The sequence below is a fragment of the Chiloscyllium plagiosum genome, unplaced genomic scaffold, assembly GCF_037043375.1.
Source record: "Chiloscyllium plagiosum isolate Xiang-an unplaced genomic scaffold, Cpla_swu_hap1 HiC_scaffold_4, whole genome shotgun sequence".
Taxonomy (NCBI): Eukaryota; Metazoa; Chordata; class Chondrichthyes; order Orectolobiformes; family Hemiscylliidae; genus Chiloscyllium; species Chiloscyllium plagiosum.
Genome location: NW_028270142.1, coordinates 33,268,315 through 33,292,751, shown reverse-complemented (window position 1 = coordinate 33,292,751; position 24,437 = coordinate 33,268,315). Strand labels below are relative to the sequence as shown.

At 41.0% G+C, this 24,437-nt stretch overlaps 1 protein-coding gene across 48 annotated transcripts in view; it reads left to right on the top strand.

Annotated features, from left to right (window-relative positions):
- The window catches only part of clasp2 (cytoplasmic linker associated protein 2), a 328,546-nt gene that overhangs the window by 300,614 nt on the left and 3,495 nt on the right, over positions 1-24,437 (top strand). For all 48 annotated transcript variants that reach the window (XM_087986123.1, XM_087986122.1, XM_087986097.1 and 45 more), the window contains 3 exons: positions 12,744-12,872; positions 16,648-16,854; positions 24,303-24,419. In XM_087986123.1, the coding sequence (XP_087842249.1) occupies positions 12,744-12,872; positions 16,648-16,854; positions 24,303-24,419 (453 nt within the window). The remainder of the gene's footprint in view (positions 1-12,743; positions 12,873-16,647; positions 16,855-24,302; positions 24,420-24,437) is intronic.

Below are 24,437 nucleotides of genomic sequence, written 5' to 3'. Positions count from 1 at the left end.
TGCTCTTCCAGATGGTCATAAATCCTATCCCTCAGAATCCTTTCTAACACCTTGCAGACGACAGACGTGAGACTTACTGGTCTGTAATTGCCAGGGATTTCCCTATTTCCTTTCTTGAAGAGAGGAATTACATTTGCGCCTCTCCAGTCCTCAGGTACGACTCCAGTGGAGAGCAAGGATGCAAAGATCTTCGCAAGTGGCGAAGCAATTGCATTTCTCGTTTCCCAAAGCAGCCGAGGACAAATCTGGTCCGAGCCTGGCGACTTGTCAATTTTAATGTTTGACAAAATTTTCAGCACATCAGCTTCCTCTATCTCTATCCATTCCAGCATGCACACCTGCTCTTCAATGGTTTCATTCACTACAAAGTTCGTTTCATTCGTAAAGACAGAAGCAAAAAACTCATTTAGGGCTTCCCCTACCTCCTCAGAATCCACACACAAATTCCCTATGCTATCCCTGATCGGCCCTACTTTTTCTTTGACCATTCTCTTATTCCTCACATAAGTGTAAAATGCCTTTGTGTTCTCCCTAATCTGTTCTGCAAGCCTTTCTCATGTCCCCTCCTGGCTCTCCTCAGACCATTTTTGAGCTCCTTCCTCGCCTGCCTTTAATCCTCTAGAGCTGAGCTTGACCCTAGCTACCTCCACCTTATGTAAGCTACCTTCCTTTTGACGAGAAGCTCCATCGCTCTTGTCATCCAAGGTTCCTTTATCTTACCCCTTCTTGCCTGTCTCAGAGGGACATATTTATTCATCACTCTCAATAACTGTTCCTTTAAACAGTCTCCACATGTCTATAGTGCCTTTACCATGGAACAATTGCTCCCAGTCCATGCTTCCTAACTCATGTCTAATCGCATCATAGTTTCCTCTTACCCAATTAAATATCCTCCCATTTTGCCTAATCCTCTCCTTCTCCATAGCTATGTAGAATGTGAGGCAGTTGTGGTCACTATCACCAAAATGCTCTCCCACCACAAGATCTGATACCTGCCCCGGCTCGTTTCCGAGCACCAAGTCTAGAATGGCCTCGCCCCTCGTTGGCCTGTCAACATACTGAGTTAGGAAACCCTCCTGAACACACCTTACAAAAACAGCTCCATTCAAATCTTCTACTCGAAGGAGGTTCCAATCAATATTGGGAAAGTTAAAGTCACCCATTACAACAACCCTACTACGTCCACACTTTTCCAAAATCTGCCAACCTATGCTTTCTTCCATCTCCCTGCTGCTATTGGGGGGCCTGTAGTAAACCCCTAGCGAGGTGACTGCTCCCTTGCTGTTCCTAATTTCCACCCATACTGACTCAGTAGGCAGATCTTCCTCGACAATGGAAGCTTCTGTAGCTGTGATACCCTCTCTGATGAGTAGTGCTACACCCTCTCCCCTTTTCCCCACTCCCTATTCTTTTTAAATGCTCTAAACCCTGGAACATCCAGCAACCATTCCTGCCCCTGAGAAACCCATGTCTTTGTTATGGCCACAACATCATAGCACCAGGTACTGATCCATGCTCTAAGTTCATCACTTTTATTCCTGATACTCCTTGCGTTAAAGCAAACACACTTTAACTGATCCCTTGGTTCCTTCCCAGGAAAATCCTTCCCACTAGCTGGTCTACGTCTTGCTATTGCCTCACCTTCATCAACTCTCACCTCCCAGCATACAGCTCAGGTTCCCACCCCTCTGCCATACTAGTTTAAACCCTCTCGAACTACTCAAGCAAACCTTCCACCCTATTGTTCTAGGAAACTGTCCTCAATACACACTCTATGAATTCTTCCCCTTGGCTCCCTCTGCCAATCTGACTATTCCATTCTATGTGAAGTTTAAAGTCACCCATGATTAATGTACTGTCTTTCTTTATATACCTTTGTTAGAGTCAGAGGTGTACATCACTGAAAAGTGCCCTTTGGCCTATAGAGCTGATGTCAGTCAAAAACAATTACCACCTAACTATTCTAATCCCATTTTCCAGCGCTTGGCTTTGTATGCATTGGCATCGCAAGTGCACATCTAAATATATCTGAAAGGTTATGCGGGTTTCAGCCTCTACCACCCTTACAAACAGGGAATTCCAAATTCCCACCACCCTCTCAGTTAAAATTTCTCACCTCACATTCCCTCAAAACCACCTACCTGTTACTTTAAATCTATGCCCCAGATCATTGAACCCTCCACCAGGGGAAAAAGCCTATGTATCTCAATTTTATGCGTCTCAATTATGTCCATCCTCAGTCTTCCTACTCCAAGGAAAATAACCCCAGTCTATCAATCTCTCTTTTAAGAGAGAGGCAACATCTGGTAATTCTCCATTGCAATCACATCCAACCTATGATTCCAGAACAGCACATAATATTCTCAATGCCTGGGTACACGTGACCATAAAATGTAAATCTAGCCAACTTTTTATATAGTTTCAGCATCTCCTCTCTGCTCTTAAAATTTATGCCTCAACCAACTAAGGCAATTATCCTATATACCACCTTAACCGTTTTATCGACCTGTCTTGCTACCATAAGGGACGAGTGGGCATGCACATCAAGGTGCCTCTGATCCTCAGTGATTCCCAGGGTCGTACCAATTAGCTCCTGAATAGCTCTGTCCAACATGTAGGTACTTTTGGGAGACCTTCTGACTTCTCCTACTAGGGTCTTCTTTCCCTTTTTTATTTCATCCACCCGTATGGATTTTTTATTTCTCTGGACCAAGATCATGTATTGCTATCGTACTGATTTCATCCCATACTACCTTAGCTGAGATCATATTGAATGTGGGGCAAGCTCAATGGGATGAATAGCCTTACTCCAGTTAATATGTTCCTAAACAGGAAAGCAGACAGTCAATTTACCTTTGGCAGTCTCCAGATCATCATTGCTACATAGAAGTCTTCAGATATTTCTGCAGTCCAAGTAGACCAAGAGTTTTTCCTTAATATTTGAGTTAGTTTGTGCCTGTGTGTAAGCAATTATAATCAGTCCTGACTAGCATGGCATCCTCGAAAATCAAGCCTTGTTATTCATACCAGTATTATTGTAAAAGTTAAAAGATTTTATAAAAAGTATGCAAAAATTACCAATTTGTTTTTATTTAGACCCGGGTTGACAAAGTATGGGCAAGATTTCAGTACTTAACGAGAATTACTAATTGTTCCACATAAATAGATTCTAACTGTAAGTGGACAACTGTGAACTTTACTCTTTTAAACTCTATCCCCCTTGAAAAACTACTCCTTTACATACATGCAGACAGACACAAAAATAATTGACATTATGGGTGAAGGTAAATACTAGGAAGGCAGTTCCATAGTTCCTGTCCACAGTGCTCACTGAGATGGTCATTTTGACTTGCCAGGACTTGCTGCTTCTGTCTTCTCCAGGTACTTTCATTTGTTTTCAAGAGGCACAGAGCAACTGGTTTACCACTAATAAAAGTCTCTAACTTGTCGGTTAAAAGCAACAGGTTACTACAACTGGTAAGGGCAAATGAACTGGCTTTCTTCAGGCTAATGGATTTCCTGCAGAGAACTCCCTCTTCCATTGCGGAGTTCCAAAAGTTCTGGCTACAACATTTACACCCAAAAGCTCCTGAGCCATCTGTGAACCAATCATGTATTTGTTGGCAAACAGAAGGCCTTGGTCATTGACAACTGGGCATTTCTCACCAATCAACTATTGGTTGCGAGCCAAATCTCATCCTGTACACATTCTCTGATGCAAGTTCATCTGCAACTAAACTTTGCCCATTAGTCAACAACAGTCTGAACAATATGTAGAATAAGTGCTGGATGCTTGCTTTTAAAAAGTGCAGCAATTCCTTCCACAATCCTTTTTTTTAAACCGCTGTTTATCCATTTCAATCCCAATCAAAAAATAGCCAAGTTAAAAAATATAGTCTTACAATTCAAGAGTAAAATAAGAGTAGTACTTCATTGGAGTTGGGTGCCTGTAAAGGATATTTCTTGGATAAAAGTGCTGTTTTTTTTTCGCTGTTTATGATAAGATCTTTTCAAATGTGTTTGTGAATAGAGAGAGGAAGAGAGACCAAGCTTTGATTTTCTTCCCCTTTGTGTAAAAAAAAACTTGTGTTCATTTGTTAAAAGTATGTTGGCAGTGTTCTGTGTCTGACCTCCATGGTAACCAAACTGAAAATTAAAACTTATTGTCCATCAAGTCAGGTTTCATTCTGGGGAAATGACTTGTCCGATATTATTATCTGTTCGGATCATAACAAAGTGAGGGATCTCATCAAGACAGAAATCCATTAAATTTAAGATAGTTTAGTAAAACTTTAAATGGACAATAACATGGAAGTACTGAACCTAAATGAGTGTTGGTGTGAAGAATGATTTGGAGGTGCTGGTGTTGGATTGGGATGTACAAAGTTAGAAATCACGCAACACCAGATTATAGTCCAACAGGTTTATTTGGAAGCACTAGCATTTGGAGTGCTGCTCCTTCCACAGGTGATTGTGGAGAATAAGATTGTAAGAAACCGAATTTATAGCAAAAGTTTCCAGTGTGATGTAACTGAAATTGTGTATTGAAAAAGACCCGATTGATTGTTAAGTCTCTCATCTTTTAGAATGACCATGTTGGTATCAGTTCTTTCATATGTAAATTGCAAAACTTTTTTTAAAAAGTTACATGCTTAAGTGCAGTTTAACGATTGATGCCTTGTTGGCCCAGATAAAGTATTGAAGATGTTAACTCCCTGTAAGGCTGCCTGTGCCACAATGGTCAGACTGATTCTAATCTAAAAAACGAATTTTCAGAATATTACATGGATTCATGCAGTTTTTGAGCAAAGTAAAATGTAATTCTGCACGTCATTCTAAAAGATGATATAATTTCAGTCACATCACACTGGAAACTTTTGCTTTAAATTCTGTGTTTTACAGTCTTAATCTCCACAATCACCTGATGAAGGAGCAGCGCTCCAAAAGCTAGTGCTTCCAAAAAAACCTGTTGGACTATAACCTGGCGTTGTGATTTCTAATGATGTGAAGTATGTTACACTGTTTGGACTTTCAGAAGGGGTTTGATTGTACTACAGCTTAGAGTAGAAAATATAATAGTGGATTAATCTTTAAGGCCACACTGAAAAGTTAGCAGATAAATTGAAGTTAGAAACACAAGCAGGATCTTGAAGGATGATACTCAACATTATTAATGGAAAGGAGGGAAATATGAAATTGATATGCCATTTCTAGAGTTAGCTAAGATTCCGAAAGAAATGGAAAAAAAACTTGAATTAGAAGAAAAAGAGAGAAATCAAAAGTTGGGATAAAGAAAAAAGAACCAAAATGGAAAGGGTTGAGAATGGGGGAAAAAAAGAGCAATGGAAAGGAAGGAGAAATAGAGGATTAGAGAACTGGACATAAAGCTTGAATTGGAAAGAAAATCAAAGAAATTGAAAGAGCAGGAAAAAAATGAAAAACCTATGAAGAGGGGAATGGAATTTTAAAAAAAGCTTGTACTCCAAAGAGATAGAAAAATCAGACAACATGAAGTAGCTGAAGAAAAGTTTAAATTAAAGGAGGAAAGAAGAGGCAGTAACTCAGAGGATGATTTTGATTGATTTATTGTCACATGTACTGAGGCACAGTGAGAAGCTTTGTTTACAAGCATTACAAGAGACCATAGTAAGCAAGAATGTATAGATCAAAAGGACTTAGACAGACATACGGGCTACAATGCAGAGGGCATGCACGAGGTAAGATCAGCATTATTTGAGGCTGGAGAGTCTATTCATCAGTCTAATATTGGCTGGGAAGAAGCTGTTCTTAATCCTGCTGATGCGTGTATTTAAGCTTTTGTATCTTCTGCCTGAAGGGAAAGATTGTTGGAGATCATTACTTTCATGCGATGGGTTTTTGATGCTGGCATCCTTTACGCGAAAGCAAGCCGTATAAATGGAGTCCATGCATGGAAGGTTTTCTTCCATGATGGTCTGGGCTGTGCACACTACCTTCTGTAGTTTCTTAAGGTCCTGGGCAGAGCAGTTGCCATACCAGGCTGTTATGGACCCGGAATGTATGCTTTCAAACGGTGGATCTATAGACGTTGATGAGGGTCCTTATGGACATGCCAGATTTCCTGAGCCACCTGAGGAAGAAGAGGCGTTGTTGTGCCGCCTTGACCATCGCATCTACATGGGAAGTCCAGGACAGGTTGTCGGCTATCGTCACTCCGAAGAACTTGTTGCTCTCCACTCCCTCAACCTCAGCTCTGTTAAATTAGATGGTGGCATGTTCTCCTCCTTTCTTTTTGATGTCAATGATCAGTTCTTTAGTTTTGTTGATGCTGAGAGAAAGGTTGTTCTGAGTGAATCACATCACCAAGCCCTCTATCTCCCTTCTGTATCTTGACTCAACATTGTTAGATACCCATCCCACTAATCTGGTGTCATCAGCGAACTTTGTAGATGGTATTTGTTTGGAATTTGGCAAAACAGTTGTGGGTGTATCGGACGTACAGTGGGGGGCTGAGGGCGCATCCTTGAGCTCCAGTATTGTGTTGTTGTGGAGGAGGTGCAGTTACCTATCTTCACACATTGTGGTCTGTGGATCAGAAAGTTGAGGATCCAGTTGCAGATCCGCTGAAGCTGAGACCAAGATGTTTGAGATCAGTCTGGAAGGGATAGTGGTATTAAAGGCAGAGGTGGAGTCAATGAGCAAGAGTCTGATGCAGATGTCCGTGTTGTTCAGATGTTCCAGGGATAAGTGCAGGACTAGAGTAATGGCATCTGCTGTGGATCTGTCCTGTCAGTAGGCAAATTGTAGGAGATCAAAGCAAGCTAGAAGACTGGTGTTGATGTGGGCCATAACCAGTCTCTCAAAGCACTTGATGATTGAGATCAGAGCCATTGTGCTGTGGTTAAGGCACAATTAATGTGCTTTCTTAGGTACAGGGATGATGATGGTTTTCTTGAAGCAGGTGGAGACTTTGGCTTCTAGGAGGAAGAGATTGAAGATGTCAGTGAATACCTCCACCAGTTGGTCCACACAGGATCTGAGTGCTTGGCTGGCGACACTATCCGGGCCCATCACTCTCCTTGGGTTGACTCCCAGGAAGACCGATCTGACATCTGCTGCTATGACTGAGGGAACAGATGTCTCCAGGGCTGTCGAGGCAGGCATCACTGCGCTGCTGGCATTCTGCTCAAACCAAACATAGAAAGCATTTAACCCATCAGCAAGGGATGTGTCTTTGTCTGCTATCTTGCTCTGCTTCATTTTGTGTCCCATAATATCGTTTAGGCCTTGCCATAGGTGGCAGGAGTCAGTTTGGTAGGTTTGGGCGTCTACCTTTGTCTGGTACTGCCTCTTGACATCCCTGATGGCTTTGTGGAGGTCATATCTGGATTTTCTGTATTGGTCTGGGTCATCTGACTTGAATGCTGCATGTCTATCTTCAGGAGGGAGTGGATTCCCTGATTCATCCAGGGTTTACAGTTAGGGAACACTTGGATTGACTTTGGTATGCAGTCCTCCACGCTTTGATACTGAAATACATGACAATGGTTGTGTACTCGTCTAGGTTTTCTGTTGAGTACTTGAAAGCAGTCCAGTTCAACAATTCCAAGCAATCCCAGAGACGATCTTCCACAGCCCCAGACCCGTATTATATTTTTTGTGAAAGGTCCTCACATTTCATCTCCAGCCTGCAAGCTGCGAGGTGCCGTGATCTGATTTTTCAAAGTGTGAGTGGGGGATGGAGCAATCGGCATCTTTGGTTGTGTAGCAGTTGTTGGCCATCTGGGGCAGGAGATATGTTGGTGGTACATTGGCAGCACCACCTTGAGGTTAACCTGGTTAAAGTTACCAGGCACCATGATTAGGGCTCTGCATTAGTGGTGCTGGAAAAACACAGCAGTTCAGGCAGCATCCGAGGAACAGTAAAATCGACGTTTCGGGCAAAAGCCCTTCATCAGGAATACAGTCAGAGTGCCTGAAGGGTGGAGAGGTAAATGAGGAGGGTAGGGGTGAGGCGAAAGTAGCATAGAGTACAATATGGAAATGTGTTGCTGGAAAAGCGCAGCAGGTCAGGCAGCATCTAGGGAACAGGAGAATCGACGTTTCGGGCATTAGCCCTTCTTCAGAGTACAATAGGTGAGTGGAGGAGGGGATAAAGGTGATAGGTCAGGGAGGAGGGGGGAGTGGATAGGTGGAAAAGAAGATAGGCAGATAGGACAAGTCATGGGGACAGTGCTGAGCTGGAAGTTTGGAACTGGGGTGAGGTGGAGGAAGGGGAAATGAGGAAACTGTTCAAGTCCACATTGACACCCTGGGGTTGAAGTGTTCCGAGGCGGAAGATGAGGTGTTCTTCCTCCAGGCATCGGGTGATGAGGGAGCAGCGGTGAAGGAGGCCCAGGACCTCTATGTCCTCGGCTGAGTGGGAGGGGGAGTTGAAATGTTGGGCCACAGGGCGGTGTGGTTGATTGGTGCGGGTGTCCCAGAGATGTTCCCTAAAGCGCTCTGCTAGGAGGCGTCCAGTCTCTCCAATGTAGAGGAGACTGCATCGGGAGCAACGGATACAATAAATGATATTGGTGGATGTGCAGGTAAAACGTTGATGGATGTGGAAGGCTCTTATCGGGCCTTGGATGAGGTGAGGGAGGAGGTGTGGGCGCAGGTTTTGCAATTCCTGCGGTGGCAGGGGAAGGTGCCAAGACGGGAGGGTGGGTTGTAGGCGTCGTGGACCTGACTAGGTAGTCGCGGACGGAACGGTCTTTGCGGAAGGCGGAAAGGGGTGGGGAGGGAAATATATCCCTGGTAGTGGGGTCCGTTTGGAGGTGGCGGAAATGTCGGCGGATGATTTGGTTTATGCGAAGGTTGATAGGGTGGAAGGTGAGCACCAGGGGCGTTCTGTCCTTGTTGCAGGAGGTAGGGTGGGAAGAGGTGTAATCCAGATGCTTGGACATTCAGAACACTTCAACCCCAGGGCATCAATGTAGACTTCAACAGTTTCCTCATTTCCCCTCCCCCCACCCCACCCCCCCACCTCACCCCAGTTCCAAACTTCCAACTCAGCACTGTTCCCATGACTTGTCCTATCTGCCTATCTTCTTTTCCACCTATCCACTTCCCCCTCCTCCCTGACTTATCACCTTCATCCCCTCCCCCACTCACCTATTGTACTCTATGCTACTTTCTCCCCACCCCCACCCTCCTCTCATTTATCTCTCCAACCTTCAGGCACTCTGCCTGTATTCCTGATGAAGGGCTTTTGCTCGAAACGTCGATTTTACTGTTCCTCGGATGCTGCCTGAACTGCTGTGCTTTTCCAGCACCACTAATCCAGAATCTGGTTTCCAGCATCTGCAGTCATTGTTTTTACCACAATGATTAGGGCCTCGGGGAATTTTGTCTCTAGGATGTTTGTGGCAGTGTAGGTCACGTCTAGAGCATTCTTCACATCTGCATGGGGTGCTATGTAGGACTGTTGTAAGGATGGCGGAGGTGAACTCTTGTAGTAGGTAATAGGGACAGAATTTTCCTGTAAGGTATTCTATGTCTGGGGAGCAGTGGTTTGCCAGTGTCACGATGTCCAAGCACCTGTAAGTGTTGATCAGGAAACATACCCCACCGCCCTTCACCTTACCCGAGGACGCCATGCAGTCCATGCAATGTACGGAGAACCCATCAGCTTGTAAGACATTCTAAATCTGAGTTCACCTGTTTTGTTTTCAATAGCCTGGACATTTGCCAGGAATATGCTGGGGAAGGGGGTTCTTGAAACCACATTGATTCAACCTCCTCTTTAGGCTAGCACATTTTCCCTGTTTCCTTGTGGGTTTCCTGCATTTGGACGGTCCCGGGAGTAGTTGGTGCAAGTTTTTATTCCAAAAAAGCATTTGATTTAAGGAAAAATGTGTTCACTGCCACCATTTACAAAAGATGGAATTAAGTTATCTTTTCCTCATTTGGAGAGATAGCTGGGAAGTAGTCAAAAAATGACTGAGGTTGCTAAAGGGCAATACTCAATGGTATGAGCTTGTCTCTGTGCCTATCAATTAAAATTTAAGACCATTAAGAAATAAACCTAATCAGACATCTGTAGACTTTGCAAGAGAAAATTAAACATACTTTGGAGTCAATAGCTTTGATTACTGAAGTTAGAAATAAATTTTATGAATGAGAGACAAATAATGATTAGAGAAGAATTCTGAAATAGTATGCCAATAACTCTTAAGACTTAGATGAACACCTGATCCAAGAAGTGGTAGTTCTGGCAGATACTGATCTGTATCATTCATGGGGAAATGTTCACATGGGATTTGCAGGAATAGAAAAGCTAGGGTTGGAAAAAGAATTAGTTCTCTGTCGCAAATAAAAGGGTACCAAAATAATGAAGGAGAAAGGCTAGAACCTAAATATAGTAATAAGACTGGATATACTAAAGTTAATTATTGGAACTGAAATGGGAGACCTATTTCATTAGCAGAATCACCTGAGAAAGACTCTGAAGAGAGCATGTCAGGACAGGAAATGAGTAGTAAAACTAGCGGTGGTACACGTGGAGTGTACAGTCTCAACCTACTGGAAAGGGAGAAATAATTCAAGACAGTCAAGCAAATACTCCCTCAATTATTGATAGAAAATCAGACATCTGGAGGTTCTGAATATTTTTAATCTCCAAGTGAGAGGTGTTTCTTTATTCTTGTAATCAAGAACGCAAGCCCGTAAAGATATTGAGAGACTCCAGAACAAGTCTGATGCTGGTTGATGATTCATGTGGGGGAAAGAAAGAGAAGACTGAAGATGCTGGAGACCAGAGTCAAGAGTTTGGTGCTGGAAAAGCACAGCAGATCAGGCAGCATTTGAGGAGCAGGCAAATCGATGTTTTGGGCATAAGCCCTTCATCAAGAATGAGGTCTTCCCTTCAGCTTATTCCCAAAACATTGATTCTCCTGTTCCTTGGATGCTGCCTGACCTGCTGTGCTTTACCAGCACCCACACTCGACTGATGATTCATTTGGCCTTATGGAAGACAAATTGTAAGAGATAATTAACTGAAAGTATACATGGAGGTTACAAACTGGTCCTATTATATAGATTTGGGTTAATAAGTAACTCAGTAAGTAGGGGTTGTGGTCAGAAGAACGCAAGAAATCCTTTTAGAAGGAATAATTTTTTTTTCTTGAGGAATTACTTGGCGGATTCAACAATACTGTACTGTTTCAGGATGTTGGATTAATCAGCAGAATAAAAGAACATGTCCAACAGGAGAAGCATCCGAGATTGTGACTACAGTCACAACACAGACAAGAAACAATCTAAAAAATTAGAGGACATGCGCATAAGGCCAAATGGCTGCCTTCTGTGCTCTATGATTCTATTATTGTTGGCACTTTTGATATCCTTGTTTGAGTCAAATCCTGCAGTAGATTTGCATACTACTCACAAGCAATAAAGAGATAAATGACCAGTTTTTAAGGTATTGAGGGAAACATTTTAACTGGAACACTGGGAGACCTCATTTATCTTTACCTATTACCATAGGATCTTTGATGTCTATCTGAATATATCTATGGAGCCATGGTTTCATGTGTCTTTTGAGAATGTCACCTCTGACATTTTAGCCTTGCAATCTGGACTTATATTATGTGCTTCAGGCCTACGACTGATCAAAGATGATACTTGTTGCAGTATCCAGAGAAAATATGGTGAAGCCGTTTCAATAGAAGTACAATAAAGTAAAAGTCAAAAACTGAAATTGTTGGAGAAACTCAGTGGGTATGGTAGCCTGTGTAGAAAGAAAACAGTTAATGTTTTAAGTCCAGTGACCCTTTTTCAGGCCCTTGTAAAGGAGGGCCACTGGACTCAAAACACTAACTCTGTTTTCTTTCTACAGATGCTGCTAGACCTGCTCAATTTCTCCAGTAAATTCTGTTTTTGTTCCATAATTCCAGCATCCGCAGTTCTTTTTTTTTATTTTAGAGTAAAAGTTAATATTTGTGGTTAGTGACTATAAAATATGAGTTGAGGTATTCACTTTTAGTCACACCAAGTGAAATAAACTGGAGCCAGTACGGGGAATATAGGAATCTATTGTCAAATTTAACATGGAAGACCGATGAAAAAAAATGCTATTAAAACTTAAAATTTGCACTCCCATCACAAGGTAGTTCAGAATGGCCCCATACAAGTATATGAAATGCTATTACCAAACCAAAAAAAGAAAATCTCAAAGTTTTAATCCAAAGTTGCAAGGAAATAAAACCAGAATGCTGAATGGATATATAGAGAAAGTGAATTTAGAACAGGCAGAGAAAATGTTAGTTATAGTACTAAATATTTGGAATAAATTACCAAGAAAGAAAACTGGCAAAAACCTTAGGGTTATTCAAGAAGCAATTGAACAGCCAAAAATAAATCATTGGAATTTCATAGACTAAACATCCTCTTCTTGAAGCTGATTTGTTTAAATATATATTACATACATTTTATCACTGTGTGCAGTGTCTTGATAACAGCTGATGTCAGCTAATTGAGCCTAATATGAATATATGTTGAGGTCTTTGTTCTTTTCCTCTTTTGTGAAATGGCACACACCTGGAACATACCATGTCGTTCCAATAACTATAATTATGGGTGGGGGGGGATGGATCAGTTTTTTTAAATGGAAATTTTGAATTCAGCAAAATTTATTTCTGTTACAGTTTCTGCAATTGTCTTCAAAGTTTACATAATGAAACACTTGTTAACTTTGAGTTTCTTTTTTCTTTGTATTACAGCATACAATCAGAGCATTGGCACTGCGAGTTTTAAAAGAGATTTTAAAGCACCAGCCAGAAAGATTCAAAAATTATGCAGAACTTACTATCATAAGGACATTGGAAGCTCACAAAGATCCTCAAAAAGAGGTTGGTTGTGCACTTTTTTTCTTGGAGCTGAAGAAAAAGCAAATTTAATTTGTATTAATGTTTTTCTGCAAATATGTCTATAACTGATCATTGATGACCTGCAATCTTTAAAATATTCTTTTGTGGAACACATCAAATTATGGTAAAGATGGTTGGGCAATATTTTTATTAATCCAAACTTATGTTTGGATAGCACGGTTCATAAAAGTGGAAATCTTGCAACTGATACCAGTTATAAGTGCACAAAAAAAGAAACTTTTGTCATTTTTATAATACCAATTTGAGAGCTGTTTTCACCTTGAATTTGCTGAATGGATTCTTTAGTCTCTGAACATTTCAAAATAGCTGAAATGTATGCATTAATGGAAATAGTGATACTGTAGTGGGATATGCAGAAAATTGCATACTTTATTATCTAGAACTACCCAAGTCACTCAAACAAATGTTGATGCTGATCTTATTGAGCCATGTCTGCGTGCACGTTGTTACTGACATCACATCCTGTTCATCTATCCCTTGTACTTACTGCCTTACATTATCTTCTATTGAAGCATTTACATTTTTCATCCTTGTTTGAAAGTTCTTCTACGGCTATACCTCTTTCTATCTCTGTAATCTCAGCCTCTCAATTCTGAGAAAACATGCACTCAAAAATTCTTAATTCAGCAACAGAAAACAGAAGTACACTTCAAAAGCATCCCACATTTTAAATACCCTATACTATTACTGTACCTGTGCAGGAGGTGCTCCCCCTAGTGTTGTGCCTCAAATATACAGCCGAATCTAAGTAAGAGCAGTAATATTCTGATCAATTTCATCTATATTGTTGGAAAGCTGAAGGATACAGTTGTGTGCAATTGCTTTGCCTGCCCAAAACAACATGGTAAAAGCAATTTAAGCTATGCTTTTGTAATTGGTGCTATATTCATAAGTAGTACCAATTGAGCTTTCTTTGCCATTCATGGCTGATCTGATGATGTCTCTGGAGTACTGATTAGGCATTTCTTAATGCCTGAGGACATGAGTTTGAATCATATCATATAGCAACTGGAAAAAAAATAATTCACATAATTAATAAATCTGGAATTAGAAGCTATTCGCAGTGATCTTGAACTGTCATCAGTTGTCATTAAAACCCATATGGTTCATTAATATTCTTCAGGGGACTGCTGTCCTTACCCTGGTCTGGCTTTAATGGGACTTCAGAACCACAGCAATGTGGTTGAATCTTAAATGACCCTCAACTCCAGTTGTACCAAACCCCTACAAAGCGAAAGGGATTTAATTAGATGGATCACCTGACATCCAGCTAGGTACTGGAATGAATAGTGTAGACCCAGTCATATCCGTCCTGCAAATTATCCTGTTTCACGTCTCCGAGCTTATGACAAAAGTGAGATATCCCATGAAGTCTCCTGGATGACAGTTATAAAAGATATAAAAGAGACCTAAAGGGCAACTTTTTCACGCAGAGGGTGGTACGTGCATGGAATGAGCTGCAGAGGATGTGGTGGAGGCTGGTACAATTGCAACATTTAAGAGGCATTTGGATGGATATATGAATAGGAAGGGTTTGGAGGAATATGGGCCGGGTGCTGGCAGGTGGGAGTAGTTTGGGTTGGGATATCTGGTTGGCATGGACAGGTTGGACCGAGGGGTCTGTTTCCATGCTGTACATCTCTATGACTCTGGTGCTGTGAGGCAGCAGTGCTAACCTCTGTGCCACCGTGCCACCCATATATGAATGTGGACATAGTTTACTGTAAAGATGTATCCTATCAAGTGCACCTCCAGTCAGCTTGTTGCTCCTTCAGAGATGTCTGTGTAAGCGGTGCTTTTTTAACTTGCTTGCAAGTACGACTTTTTGGTCATGTTTGTCAGCTGGTCCAATAAATTAGAATTTGGGCCTGTTGCTGAGAATGTTGTACATTTTGGTCAGTATAGTCATGCTTGTTACAGAGAATTTAGATTAATCTTGTGTCGGAATGCCACTGATTGTTGAAATCTGTTAAACTTATGTACTTTGCCATTGCCGTAATTGAGTTCCACTTTAATGACACTATATGTGCCCAAATAGTGTTGTCAGGGGTTCCCCTCTCGGCTCAGTTCTCAACAATACAAGAAAGATTCAGTTGAATAATAATTAGCCTCCTACATTTTGCATATTTCCAATCCATGGAATGAAATTTATTGTATTTGAATCTTCAACTACATATCCTATTATATATCTTAATGGATTTCATCCCAAGCTCTGATTAACCTTTGAAATGGAGATGTCTAAGGAACTTTCGCTTCTTCACGTCTTGCTAATTAAGGAATCCACTAAGCGGTTCCATATTACTGCCAACGACGAGCCAGTTCCACTGGTCAATAAACATACTGGGATTACCAAAATCCATGCTACTAAATTTGCCTTGCCAACAACCTCATAAATAAGGCCCAAGCTATTTGAAAACAATGCAAGCATAGTACCATAATAGAGCATCAAATTTATCTTGCAGGACAATTTTGTTTCTTTACAGCAACAAAACAGCCCCACAAACACAGGATATTGGCTGTCTCAATCTAATCATTGCTGGGTATTGCACATCTTCACTAAAGAGACTAAGGCCACCACATTCCATCCTGAAATGTACCCAGTCTATCTCAACTTAGCCTGATCGAGTAAGGTATCTCAAAAATATGAGCAACATATGAAGTTAACTATTTCATGCTTCTACAGTACAGGAGCAGAATGCTTGTATTTTCTACTAACAGGATGCTGCTGTTCAAAAAAAATTGTTCTGCCCACTACACAAGAGTAATTTGAATTTCATTGCCAGTGCAATGCCTGTCCACAAGCTGTTCATCCCAATAACTGGTAGATGCATTAAACAGCACATTTCCTCAGTTGTCCACAAGAGGTAAAATACTGACCAGACTCCATCAGCCTGTGCTTGTAAAACTCAGTATGCAATGTTGTAAAAATTTGTGTATGCATTGCTGGCTAAGTGAGTATTTATTGTCTGTCCATAAATGCTCTTGAGAAAGTGGCAGAGAGCTGCCTCTTGAACCATGGAGGTCTATGAGGGAGTTCTGTACTGCATCTGGCTGTCACAATAACATGTTGATACAAGGAAAATAGTTTGAAGAACTAATATATTACAAAATGTTGAACAATGTTTCTTAAAATATTTAATGAAAAATTACACATTTGGCCTCCTTATGGACCATTTTATTATGATCAAGTAGGTTAGTAGAATTGATCTGCCCAGCTGGGCATGCAGCACTGATCTTCTTGTTATTGGGATACAATTAAATATGAAATGAGAGTTGTTTTAAGTAGAAGTGAGTTTGTCATTAAAACTTAGCAATTGAATGGTAGTAGGAAACCTCAACATGATTATTATTATCTCAGCTAAATTATCTAGCGAAGAGTTGAATAGAGGCAAAGTGGATAAGGGACAACCAAGAGGTAAAATTATCAGTTATCACACTTCAAATGGCTGCCAATTTCGCAATGGAATAATGCAACCTGCTAAAACGTTAGAAAAAGAGTGGCACATGAGGAATCTATAGAAGCAAAGAAACAATGTACTGCCTGTTGACAGGAACATTCCTATGACTTGGTTTCATTTTCAACATTCCTGGGCCTTTGTACATATTTATTACTGATTTTTCCTTGTCCTTGTCCTCATTCTCCTCTTCTCCCCCAACCTTTTCTATACAGGTAAAACAACCTTATAATCATTGAGATGCACTGTAGAATTCTAATATCTGGGTATTATTTCATTAGGTGGTAAGAGCTGCCGAAGAAGCTGCTACAGCCCTGGCTATATCCATCAACCCTGAACAGTGTATTAAGGTGCTTTGTCCTATTATCCAGACTGCAGAATGTCCAATCAATCTGGCAGCCATTAAGATGCAAACCAAGATCATAGAGAGAGTCCATAAAGAGACTCTGAATCAATTGTTGCCTGAAATTATTCCTGGTCTGTTAATGGTACGTAGCTATCATTGCTTTGCAAGTATAAGTACTGTAGTTTATGCTTAGAGTTTGTAGATTGAATCTAACCTAGAATTGGACAATATGAAAAAGTGTGTTGGATATGTAGTTATATTTAATTGAGTAGTATTCTCTCCATCATTATTAAAGTTGATGTATTTCTATCTTCAGTTGCCAAGGCACTTTGCTATGCTCATCCTTGTTCAGCAATCCTACCTCCCTCTTACAAGATATCTGTTTTCCCTCTGCTCCATCGCCTCCATTTCCTTTTTGCATTTCCCTCTCCTGCCTTTTCTTATTTCCACCTCTTCCTGCACCTAGGTGTCATTATGTTTCCATCCTCTAACCCAGATTAAACTGAAGACAACACTCAGTTGCTTAGGGATAGTTATTCATGCAAGAATTTACATTATTATGGCATTTTGGTAAAATTCAAGTATGTCCAACTATCAGCATTCCCACAATTACAAGAATCAAATGAAGAAGAGAAATTGAAAATAAATTGAGATTACTGGAATTGCTCTAAGTCAGGCAACACTTGCTCACTGCATGCACTCGTTATGTTTTAGCTCGTGCTGGGAATAGAAACAAAAGTGGGTGGGAGCTCAAATTCACCCAGTCAGCTGATATGTCAGCTCCCTGCCTCTATTTCCATTTACAACCTTTCTCATAGTTGTAATTTGATGTGTGTGTGTGTGTGTGTGTGTCATGGAGTGGGGCAGGGGATGGAGATGGAAGGAAATGCAATGAGAATGACAGCGGCGTCCACCTGATCATAGCTAGTAGCCAATATGGCCAGTCGATGGTCATTTAAGGTCAATTAAAGGAGGCCAACTGGAATTATCCTGCCAGCTTTCAGATTCCTACAAGCAGCCAGGCAACTTTCATAAACTGCCACCACCACATAGACAAAGACACTCAAGGTTTGATAGCCTAGTTACAAATCTTCTAGGAGAAAGTGAGGACTGCAGATGCTGGAGATCAGAGCTGCAAATGTGTTGCTGGAAAAGCGCAGCAGGTCAGGCAGCATCCAAGGAGCAGGAGAATCGACGTTTCGGGCATAAGCCCTTCTTCAGGAATGAGGAGAGTGTGCCAAGCAGGCTAAGATAAAAGGTAGAGAGGAGGGACTTGGGGGAGGGGCATTGGGAATGTGATAGGTGGAAGGAGGTTAAGGTGAGGGTGATAGGCCGGAGTGGGGGTGGGTGCGGAGAGGTCAGAAAGAAGATTGCAGGTTTGTACGGTGGTGCTGAGTTCGAGGGTTGGGACTGAGACAAGGTGGGGGGGACGGGAAATGAGGAAACAGGAGAAATCTGAGTTCATCCCTTGTGGTTGGAGGGTTCCTAGGCAGAAGATGAGGCACTCTTCCTCCAGCCATCATATTGCTATGGTCTGGCAGTGGAGGAGTCCAAGGACCTGCATGTCCTTGGTGGAGTGGGAGAGGGAGTTGAAGTGTTGAGCCAAGGGGTGGTTGGGTTGGTTGGTCCAGGTGTCCCAGAGGTGTTCTCTGAAACGTTCCGCAAGTAGGCAGCCTGTCTCCCCAATATAGAGGAGGGTGTTCTCTGAAACGTTCCGCAAGTAGGCGGCCTGTCTCCCCAATATAAAGGAGGGTGCGGCCTGGGGAGACAGGCAGCCTACTTGCGGAACGTTTCAGAGAACACCTCTGGGACACCCGGACCAACCAACCCAACCACCCCATGGCTCAACACTTCAACTCGCTCTCCCACTCCACCAAGGATATGCAGGTCCTTGGACTCCTCCATCGCCAGACCATAGCAACACGACGGTTGGAGGAAGAGCGCCTCATCTTCTGCCTAGGAACCCTCCAACCACAAGGGATGAACTCAGATTTCTCCAGTTTCCTCATTTCCCCTCCCCCCACCTTGTTTCAGTCCCAACCCTCGAACTCAGCACCACCTTCCTAACCTGCAATCTCCTTCCTGACCTTCCGCCCCCACCCCCACTCTGGCCTATCACCCTCACCTTAACCTCCTTCCACCTATCGCATTTCCAACGCCTCTTCCCCAAGTCCCTCCTCCCTACCTTTTATCTTAGCCTGATTGGCACATTCTCCTCATTCCTGAAGAAGGGCTCATGCCCGAAATGTCGATTCTCCTGCTCCTTGGATCCTAGCCTAGTTACAAAACCAATCTTTTAATTTAAATCTTATAAAATTTGGAGCGAAAATTAACTTCCATTGAGGGTACCCTCTATTATTTAAGTTCTCCTTCAAAGTGGAAAAGATCTAACCTGCAAGCATTAAAAGTCCACCTGCCATCTTTAATTGTACATCTCTAACCACAAATGAGCTATTCCAGGAAAATTCACAGTGCTGGTTCTGACACATAGTTTGCTGATTGATTTCAGAAGTCTGCAAGGAAAGACCTGTTCTGTGACTCAGGATGGATATTATCCAGATACTACAGCAGAAACTGACCTCTCACTACTTTTTCTTACTCCCAGTAACTCTTAAGCCTTTTTGTACTGAATTCATGACTCAACATTGAAATCCATGACAGGCAGGGTGCAAGGAAAGGTGCATAAATGGGAACCCTAGTGTCTTTTTTCTCTTTGTGTTTTCCTCTCCATTGACCACTGGAGAGATTATTTCACAGTCCTGCAGTTTGTTTTAAAAACCTTCAGAAAACTGCAGCTCCCATTTTGAGAGCCTGTGATAGATGGATTATATTCACTGCACAGTAGTTCTAGTTTCTAACTGTTCACTGTTGAACCCTTGGATTACCTGTCGTTCATATTTTGTTCTATTAAGTCCGCACTAGCAGTTATTTGAATTTAAAGTTTTATGTAATGTTATGTAGAATATCTTCATCAGTTGGGGAAAGGATGTTATAATTTCGATGTTCTCCCAAAGCATTCAGTTCACAACCAAAAGGAAAGAAGGGAAAAGATAGTGTGTAAGAAAACATAAAATGGCACATGTAATACTTTTCAAGAGTAAAAAAGGTAGTTGAAAGGCTGGATGGGACCACTTTGAAAACAAACTAGCAATCCAAAGTGCTTGGCTGAGCTGCTACAAGTATTTTGTAGTTGTATTTATAAAAATGAGAATCCTATCATTGTTGCAGTAATAGAGAAGGTAGTGGATAAATTGTATGGACTAAAAATGAAGCGTTCTTAAAAGCTTGGTAACACTTAAATAGAAAATGTCACTTGTACAAATTGGACTGTATCCTTGGTTGTTGAAGGAAATAAAAATGGAAATGATAGTGGCTATGGCTACCATCATTCAAAGCTCCTTGAACATGGAATTGATTCTAGAAAACTGGAGGATAACAACTGTGTTGTCTTAAAAATGGGGACAGCAAAAAACACAACAACCATATTCAGTCAACCTAATGCAAATAGTGGGGAAGGTTTTGCAGATTATAAACTGCAACAAAATTAATTTTCACGAAGAAAACATGTTTATAAATAACATACAGAATGCGTTAGACAAACTCAGCATGTTGGCAAGAGTATAGCAGTGTATATGGACTTTCATGAGATATTTGATAAAGTGTCAGAAATCAAATATATTAGTAAAACTGATGTTCATGCGTTTAAAGAAATATTGGCAGAGGGGTAGTAAATTTACAAAGAAACAAAACAGTAGCAGTGAGCATAGAAAATGTTGGAGAAACTTTGCAGACAAGTGAGCTTCTATGATAAAAGCAACAAAGTGAGAAAGGTCAGACGTCTGAAACATTGGGCAGAGTTTTCCCTGTTCCAGGGTCATGAGCTTGGGGATGAAGAGAGCTATGGGAAAATAGCAGAGAGCCTTATTTTTGCAGGTTACAATGCATTCTCACCCCTGAGGAGGTTTGTTTTTTGTTCATGAATGTTGTTGCTGGCTAAGCCAGAAGGTGTTGCCCACCTCTCATTATCCTGGAAAAGGTGGTGAACCTTTTCTTGAACCGCTGCATTCCTCAATACTATTAGGAAGGGAGTTGCAGGAATTTTGAAAGAATTCTGATACGGATCCAAATTGAAGTGTGGCCTGGATGAGAACTTACAGTGATGGTGTTCCCATTTATGTGCTTCCCTTGTCCTTCTAAGTGGTAGAGATCATTTTCGTTTGAAAGGTGATGATAAAGCAGTACATTTTGTAGATGGTACACACTGCGGCTGCCATGTGAGTGGTGAAAAAAGTTAATGTTGAAGGTAATGGATGAAGTGCCACTGAAACTGGTTGCTTTGCCCTGGGTGGTGTCAAGTTTCTTAAATGTTGGAGCTGTACAAATCAAGGCAAGCTCAGAATATTCTATTCACACACCTGACTGAAGAAACACAAGATGAATTGCTCATCACAGAAATTAGCTCAGTTTCTAATTAGTGTTAACCCCCAAGATGTTGACAATGGGGGATTCACTGATGATGATGCCATTAAACAGCAAAGAGCATTAGAATCATTCATGGAGATTATCATTGCTTGTGTAATGTGAATTACTTGCCACTTATCAGCCCATGCCGAACAAAGTGCCATCATGAGCAAGCATCACCACTTCTAATCTTATGATGGAGGGTAAGTCATAGGCTGAACCATCTTCAGCTGCTTCATCAAGGATACACCCTGTGGAATATATAGGGGCTTTTCTGGGACAGAGGTAGTGTGTATAATTCTAAGCCAGGAAATCCAGTTTCAAGTCTCATCTGCTTCAGAGAGGTATATAATAACATCTCTGAACAGGTTAATTAGAAAATGTCTACCCTGAGGAACACTTAGAATGATGTCCCGAGACCAAGGTGATTAACCTCTGACAACCATAACCACCCTCCTTTGACTTAGGTGTGACACCAGTCAGCAGAGGGTTTGTCATTGACCCCAGATTGGAATTGCCTTGCTTTTCATGGAACTACAGAGAATATTAAAACCAATAACTATTTACAAGTCCTTTCTCTTAAAGCCTATCTTCTACCTCCCACTCTACAATACTAGTCCCTGATTTTTTTTTTAAAATCCCGATTTAAGATTTACAAAACAAAAATCACATTTCGCAACGGTCAGCTTTAACGATTCTCCTTTGTAGATTTTCCTCTGTAGATTCTTTCCAGGTCGGCCTCTGTCCTGCACAGACAGGTACCTTTTAAGAAGGCTGTTCAGCTAGCAGTCTACATTTGTTGGTCTTTGGCAATTCTCCCCATCTGTTCAAAATGTCTGGTTTTATATCCCAAAACATCAGATCATTTCATTGATTTTAATATGACCAAAATACTAAATTCAGGTTGATTGGGTTTTGGTGCCTTGGGACATAATTTAAACTGGCCAAATTCGAATTTGTTTTTATTTCATGGCAACCCAGATGCTGCTTTTTTTTTTGACTAAATGTTACATTGTTGCCTTGTTCGGGACTCTGTGCTTTGTCAGTCCTTGCTAGCTTTTCAACTCTCTTAAACGTACAGTACATCTCTACACCTTCATAACACTCTTACCTGCACTATTATGGACACATGAAGCAGTGACAGAGAGAATGGTGGGGAATAGGCTGCATATATTTTTCCCCACTTGTTGGTTCCAACTACCACAGCTATGTCTTTTAGGACTCAACCAGCTCGATCAGTATTGGTGCTTATGGGCCATTTTGTCATATCCATCAGTGCTTCCTCTAAATGGTGTTCAACATAATGGTGATACATGTAGAGCCTCCTTCTGATTGTCCATATTAGGACCATATTTCAAAATGTGAAATTATACATTTTGGAAAGCACAAGAGGCTGAGAAAACAAAATCATACAATTTCAAAGCAGCTTCAGGTTCAGAGATGTTAGTGGCTCAGGACAAGTTAAGTTTTTGAAAGAAAGAGCCCTGAGCTTTATAAATCGAGGCACAGAGTACAAAGTAAAGGAAGTTATGTTGAAATAAAGCCCCACCTGGGGTACTATGACCCCAGTGTGACCAATACTGCACACAGGAAATTTACTAGAGTAGCATCCGGAATGAGAAATTGCAATTCTAAAAAATAAGATCAGAGAAGCTGGTGTTGTTGTGCTGAGAACAGAAAAAGTCTAGAGGAGATCTTATAAAACCTTTCATGATTTTCATTACTTCTTTTAAAAGAGTATTTGAGGATAAACTTTTTACAATATCAAAAGTGCCTATTACCAGAAAACACTGAAACAAGCTAATTGACAGCAGAACCAGAAGAAAACCATTTCCTAGTCTGTGATTTCTGATAATCTGGAAAAAGTGATTGGTAACTTTCAAAAGGGAATTGGATATCAACTGAAAAGGAGAGAACAGTGTAATGGGACTAATTGGATAGCTGTTTCAAATGGCCAGGACTGTCATAGGCTGAATAGCCTATTTTTATGTTGTCTGTTTAAACAAAATGTCTCCAGCAGTTTGACCAAGCTTTCTGAGCTTAAATATGCTCTACTTTCTGTGCTGTTACAAAATAGGAAGACCAATGCCTACTACCTTTAATTGATCATTTACAAGAGGCTAGAGAGGATTTGCTGCATTTTTCCGACATCCTGAGAAATGAAAAGTATTGGACCATACATGCTTTCAAACAATGCCCAAAGCAACACCTCTGAAAGCATCTACACTGTTGATTTTGCCAATAGTGTTAATAAATACTGTCTGTCTACTCAGATACTAATGACAGTTGAATCCATTCCTGCATCAGATTGGCATGAATGTACAAATTGCACTTATTGAAATTATTTTTGCTGTCAAAGATGACATGAATTAGAACCAAGCCTCGGTATTCTGGCTAATCTACAAATCAGAACGCCTTGTACTGGCATATACACAGCTAGGCTCTGCTGTTCTTTTAACTGAGATTCCCACATGTTTTTCAAATGAACTTCCCTGCATAGGTTCATGTCTCATGTGGCCTACAGTCTTTCCAAGAAAGAGTTGAGGAAGCTTTCAAATTTGACAGGAAGTGAAATCTGTGGTAACAGATCTCCCTGAATTGGTTAAATTGTCCAGTCAAGTTGCATTAACTTGTTTTTTTATTTCCTTGAGTTTAGAAGGTTGGGACTTAATCTAATCAAGGAATTCAAAATGATACAGGACTTTGGGGGAAGATACAAGAAGTAGAGGTTATGAAGAGAGAAATTAAGATATTCTTTTACTGAATGGATAGTAGAGATCTGACATTCTGTCCCTTAAAAGTCTGTAGATTAGAAGCCTTCCTAAACTTGAGTCACAAGTTCTGAGGCAGCAGTGGCCAACCTTTCTCTCCAAGGTCTTCTCTATCCCCACTATTCACTGAAGGCTCATGACAATTTTCAACCCTCAAATTGGGGTCACAGTAGACAAATGTTTAGAAAGCAGTGCTGTAGATGTTAGGCCAACTGAAAATTTCAAGACTTGAAAGATGTTTTATTTCTTGGGTGAAGGTATCAAGCAATATGTCACAAATCATTCTAAAAGGTTAATATACTTTATGACAGTAGGGTCGAAGAATAATTTGTTTCGTTCAACTATAATTTGTTTTCAGGGTTATGACAACACAGAGAGCAGTGTTCGGAAAGCCAGTGTATTTTGCCTTGTAGCCATCTATTCAGTTATTGGTGAAGATCTTAAACCCCACCTTGGTCAACTTACTGGTAGCAAGGTAAAATATTATTTTTAT